This window comes from Vombatus ursinus, unplaced genomic scaffold (assembly GCF_900497805.2).
Source record: "Vombatus ursinus unplaced genomic scaffold, bare-nosed wombat genome assembly UNPS02010454.1, whole genome shotgun sequence".
Classification (NCBI taxonomy): domain Eukaryota; kingdom Metazoa; phylum Chordata; class Mammalia; order Diprotodontia; family Vombatidae; genus Vombatus; species Vombatus ursinus.
In genome coordinates, this window is record NW_020950232.1 from 1 (window position 1) to 5,551 (window position 5,551).

Sequence of the window (5,551 nt, forward strand, 5' to 3'; positions counted from 1 at the left end):
TGAGGATCAAAAGAGATTAAGTGAATGACATGTTTGTAAACTTCAAAGATGAGAGAAATGTCAGCAGTTATTATGCAAAATTTGACTCAATTGTCATTTGATTCCCTGCTCCTAAGGAGGCACTAGTGGGAGCTAGGTGTCAGGGAGGCACAAGGGTAGGCTACAAAGGCAAGAATGGATTTAGGTTCAGGGAACCTGGCTTCCAATCCAGAGTTTGCCCCTTATTACTATGTTTGGGATCTTGAGCAAGTCATTGTAAAATGAAGATGTCTGACCAAATGATCTCTACAGTGTCTGAGACAATACAGCCTATATACTTCCTAAGATCTCCTCTCAATGGGTGATTGTATTCATAGTGATGGCAGCTCATTTTTAGTGTTGATATATTTTGGATTCAGTTACAGATTTTCTTTAGTTAGGAAGGTGGGTATATAGGTCTTTAGTCTTTGCAGGCTTCCTCAGCTCCCATCCCCCAAATGGAGACTCTCCTTTCAAATATAGTTAAACCCAAATGATAGGGAATATAATAACTATATTTACCGTTCCCTGATAGGGATATGATTGCTCTGTATCAATGCCTCCATTTTTCTTCACATATTGAAAGGCATTATCCATTAAACCACCATTACAGCCTTCGTTGCCATAATCCTTAGAGCAGTCAACCAAATTCTGTTCACTAAGTGAAACAAGTTTGCGTGTTTTATGGAACCACTGGCCTTCCAGGGAACCAGTTGCACTAAATGCCCAGCAAGAACCACAATGACCCTGCAAAGGTCCAAAGGAAGTACTGGTTAGTATACAAGATAATCTTACTCATCTTTTAAGAGATTGTTTTATCAATCATAAGCTTCACTGAGCTTTATTTGGGTTATCTACAGATCAAGCTTAAGCAACTTTTCATACCTGATTCTTAACAGGAGTTACATAGCCTTTTTCTCTCCAGTCTACAGATTCGGGCGTCTGTACAAGGAGAGGTTCACGAAACAGAGTTCCTTTATTCCTTTGAAATCTGTTTTGTCTAAAACCATTCATCACCTGCCTGAATTCATCACTGGTCTAAAATGAAAAGAAAGGTGATTTACATTAAGTATGTCTTGAGCAAAAGATAACTGACTACTCAGCATTAAAATCAGATTGTAACAACACACTCACCATATCGCCAAACTTGTTCATTTCCAACTGGAAACTATGCTTGCCAGCGCTGTACTGTCGATTGTGCATTTCAATCATTCTCATATTCTTCTCCCATGTTGCTCTCCTCCAATTATCTTCATTCTAAAAGTAAAAAAAAAAAAATGTAAGGTTCAATAAGCTTCTGCTTATATTATTACACATACTAGTAAAACTATCCTCAGACCAAATCCACTATCAATCACTTGGTTAACACCCAGTTGGGATGGTGACCACATTGAAATATTGCCATCCCAGAAGGAGTTCCAAATTCTGATGCTACAGACATCCCTAGCCTCTAAACTTCTATGAGAAAAGCAGCAATGCTGAGCAAATGAAGTTCTTGTCTGGATAATCTTTGGCTTCTGGTGAAAGGACATTTCATTAGTCCACCTTGGACATGCTGTACTCATTATAGTTGGGGGAAGAAGTAGTTTAAAGCTTACCGCTCCATAGGTCCTTCTATGTTTTGACTTCCATTGGTGCCATTTAGCATCTAAAGTCCGGTCAAGTTGTGGAACAACTTGTTGTGCAGCTACTATCCCCAAGCACAAGCAAGCTAAACACACATACAAATTCATGTTTCAAACCTTAAGGGGAAAAATGGAAGAAAGCGATAGAAAATGTGTAAGATTAAAAATCAAGCCAAACCAAAAATCTAATTCTTGGTTTTTTTTGGGAAATAAACAGTCTTCACCCATCAATTGGGGAATAGCTGAGCAAGCTGTGGTATATGAATATAATGGAATACTATTGTGCTATAAGAAATGATGAACAGGCTGACTTCAGAAAAACCTGGAAAGACTTGTAGGATTGATGCTGAGTGAAATAAGCAGAAGCAAGAGAATGTTGTACACAGTAACAGCTATGTTGGGCAATGACTAACTTTGATAGACTTAGCTCTTCTCAGTAATGCAAAGATCTAAGACTTCTCCAAAGGCCTCATGATGGAAAATGCTATCCACATCCAGAGAAAGAACTATGGAGTTTGAATGCATATTGAAACATACTACCTGTTATTTTTTTCTTCTATTGTGTTTTGTTTCCTCTTTCTGGTGGTTCCTTTTATTGGTTCTAATTCTTCCTTAGAATATGACTAATGTGAAAATATGCTTAATAGGAATGTATATGTATAGCCTATATCAGATTGTGTGCCATCTTGGAGGGGGATAGAGGGAGGAAAGGGAGAGGGAGAGAAATTTAAAAAGCTTATGGAAGTGATTGTTGATAAATCAAAATAAATTAATAAAAATTAAAAAAAAATTTTCCCAATTGAAAAACAAATTTTATTTCACCAAATATTCATACAATATTTAGTTATGTGCTAAGTATTGTATGTGGGGTGGGGTACAGTGAGGGTAAATGATGTAATGCTGATCTAGAGTTTTTCAGGGAGTTTAGACATTGATACAATATTAAAACCAGAGACAATGCTCGATCAGGGGCTAACAATAATAGTACAAATAAGAAAAATGGACATCCAGTTCAAAAACTGTAACTGTTTTTAGAAGCTGAAATGTGCTCCTAAATTTTATGGCAGTGGTTCCCAAAATAGAAGCCAAGGTCTGACCACAGTGAGTTAGAGGCAGGTGGCACAGTGAATAGAGAGCTGGACCTAGGGTTAGGAAGACCTGAGCTCACATCCTGCCTCAGACATTTAGTAGTTGCTGTGGGGTTGTAGGCAAATCACTTAAACACTCTTAGCCTCAGTTTCTTTATTTGTAAAATGGGGATAATAACAGCACCTACCTCACAGGGTGGTTGTGAGGATAAAATGAGATATTTGCAAAGGGCTTAGGAAACCTTAAAGCACTAGCTTTTTGAAATTATCATTGTTGTTAACAACTCAGAAGCTGAGGTACCCGTTCCACTCCCTGTCAACCTACAAGGCTTGTCTAGTGTAATACAATTACACTAATAATCTCTTACTCAGTCTTCTCTCTCAGGTTCCCCAACTAAAGGCAGCTATGATGAAACTGGTACCAAGAAGCACCATTTGGGAAAATGGGGGAAGGGAGGGAGTTGTAGCTGAAGCTGTGACTAGTAAAAGACTATCTCTCTCCCTGTGAGTCCCACAGGATGAGGTAAGAGTTTGTGGGATACGCACATTTTATTACATTATTTTTCTCCTCCAACCCATCCCATTTCCAAACTATGACAGCTATTATTGTCAAGGATACCATAGGCCTTCCCAAGTTCTCACCTCAGTCTCACCTTCAACTCTCCCTTGACTTAGCTATCCAATTGCCAAAGCATCTGTCTTTGTTCTTCACAAAAGCCTAGTTCAGGCCCTAATCACCTCTCCAATGGATTTTTGCAATAGGCTTCTAATTCATCACATGCCCCCAAGTCTTCCTCCATTCCATCCTATCCTCACACAGCAGCCAAAACCATTCTAAAGTGACCATTTTACTCTTATAATCTCCAGTATTCTCCTGTGTTTCTGTGGTCCATAGGATCGTATTTATTTCATTTTTATCTGATACTTTAAAAAAACTTCTGTTTTTGTGTATTAGCAGTAGCGCATGTATAATTTATAGAACACATTGGGGGAGCACTTATTTTAATTTTTTAATTCATTAAATTTTTTTTTTCCTGATGGAGGTGTGTGTGTCCTAGCAAAAGTCGGCAGATTGCTGCTTTATTGAGGGCAGGGGCTGTCTTTTGACTCTTTATAACCCCAGTGCTTAGCACAATGCTGGCACATCACAGGTACTGAATAAATGTTTTTCTTAAAGCCATTACAACATGTCTAAGCCTCTCTCTAAACCAATCACCAAATGCCCCTTCTCCAGAACTCAACACAACTCCATTTCTCAGGACCATGACCAAGCAACATACTAGAGTAGAATACAGATAGATTTGACATCAAAGTGACTGAGTTCAATCCTGGCTTCTGCCACTTACTACCATATGGGCATGTCACTTCACCCCAGGGCCTCAGTTTCTTTGAGATCCCTTCCAGTTCTAAATCTTTGATCCTATAGAGTCTAAAGGTAAGGCTTTAGAGTCAGCTGCTGATAGAAGGAATGGAGAAGAGGAAAGCCTTTTCTGTCTTTTCTACAGCAGAGTGAAGTAGCCACCTCCAGACTTTCAGATCCTATCAGGTTTAGATCCAAAGGCTCTGCAAGCCAAAATCCATCTTTTACAAATACAAGGAACAGGAAGCAGGTCACTCAAAACTCTGGACATTTAAACCTCCTGCATCCAAAAACAACTTCTTCCCTGACTCTCTCCTAATAAGCTCCACCTCTCCAATCCGGGAAAGGAGGTCACGTGGAGGCGCCCATGTGAGCCAGGACCCCCAACACCACTAGCCAGGGGGGAAGGGACTTGGCTGGAGGCCAGGAGCCACCCCTCCCAACACTATCCCCATCCCCGGGGCACCAGCTGCGAGGAGATTTGCAAGGCATTGTAAGGGGCCTTTCAAGCGAGCCCCGGGACCCGATCTTTTCCTCCTCCTCTGGAGCACAACCTTACACACATACTCAAGCAAGTACATTTACACTTCCTTAGCCCCCCACCCCCACCCCAGGGATGTCTGCAGAGTTTGCAACCAGAGGAAATCCAGAACTGCTCCAGGTCATCGGAGATGAATAAACCCAGGAAAGGGAGGCAGAACAGTCCCAGATCAGATCCAGGAAGGAAGTCACAGGTCATCCTGGGGCGGGCCCCTCCTCATCCCCAAATCAAGCCAAAACGTGACCCTCCTCACCGCCCCCTCCTCCCTATCATCTCCTCTCCCATTAAGTGCGGGCCAAAAACACACCCCAGCCTCCATAAGCAGCGGACTCAGCTCCCTGCACTTCCGTAATAGTAATGATAATAAAAAGAAAAGGCAAACATACCTTTAACGCTTTTTAAGGTTTGCAGAGGGCTCTACAGATGCTCCCCGATTTGAGCTTCCTAACAACCTTCCTGGGAAGTGGATGCTATTAATTTGTCCTTGTTTCACGGTGGCCTCAAGAAAGGCTACAACACCCTGAAGTCCACCGCCCCCCATCCCTCGTTCTGGTAGAACCCACAACACACACACACACACACACACACACACACACACACGAACCCACAACACACACACACACGAACCCACAACACACACAAGAACCCACAACACACAGAGAGCTGGCCAAGCTCTGCCCACCCAGCCGCACAAACTCTTCCCCAACCATCCCCCTTCCCAAGTCCGGGCTCTGTCCCCCTCTTTCTCTCCTTCCCATCCCGGGGGTCCCCCGGAGCCTGAGGACTTTGCCCCTTTCCGAGCCTCTCCCTCGGACCTGGGAGCTGCGACTCGCCCAGCCCTCACCTGAGCGTCTCAGCAGCGGCGGGACCTGGGGAGAGCCGGACCTCTAACAAAACTTGAGGGTCCGGGCGGGAGATT

At 42.6% G+C, this 5,551-nt stretch overlaps 1 protein-coding gene across 2 annotated transcripts; it reads right to left on the minus strand.

Annotated features, from left to right (window-relative positions):
• Positions 1 to 482: 482 nt before the first annotated feature.
• On the minus strand, positions 483 to 5,551 carry LOC114037523 (cathepsin L1-like). 2 transcript variants are annotated; one of them, XM_027854448.1, is made up of 6 exons: positions 5,477 to 5,500; positions 5,019 to 5,088; positions 1,617 to 1,760; positions 1,153 to 1,275; positions 904 to 1,056; positions 483 to 765 (listed from the first exon to the last, which is right to left on the minus strand). In XM_027854448.1, the coding sequence occupies exons 3-6, from the start codon at positions 1,749 to 1,751 to the stop codon at positions 502 to 504; spliced, it is 675 nt and encodes a 224-aa protein (XP_027710249.1). In that variant the 5' UTR covers positions 1,752 to 1,760; positions 5,019 to 5,088; positions 5,477 to 5,500; the 3' UTR covers positions 483 to 501. The 2 variants fall into 2 exon arrangements, with proteins under 2 accessions (XP_027710249.1, XP_027710248.1); XM_027854447.1 differs by lacking the exon at positions 5,019 to 5,088 and having other exon boundaries at positions 5,477 to 5,551.

Excerpts from the sequence above, each read along its gene's own strand:
- LOC114037523 (XM_027854447.1), bottom strand. The coding sequence starts at position 1,751 with ATGAATTTGTATGTGTGTTTAGCTTGCTTGTGCTTGGGGATAGTAGCT. Across the intron at positions 1,276-1,616 it reads ATAGAAGGACCTATGGAGCG|AATGAAGATAATTGGAGGAG; the intron begins GTAAGCTTTAAA and ends TTTTACTTTTAG. Across the intron at positions 766-903 it reads TAACTCCTGTTAAGAATCAG|GGTCATTGTGGTTCTTGCTG; the intron begins GTATGAAAAGTT and ends GGACCTTTGCAG.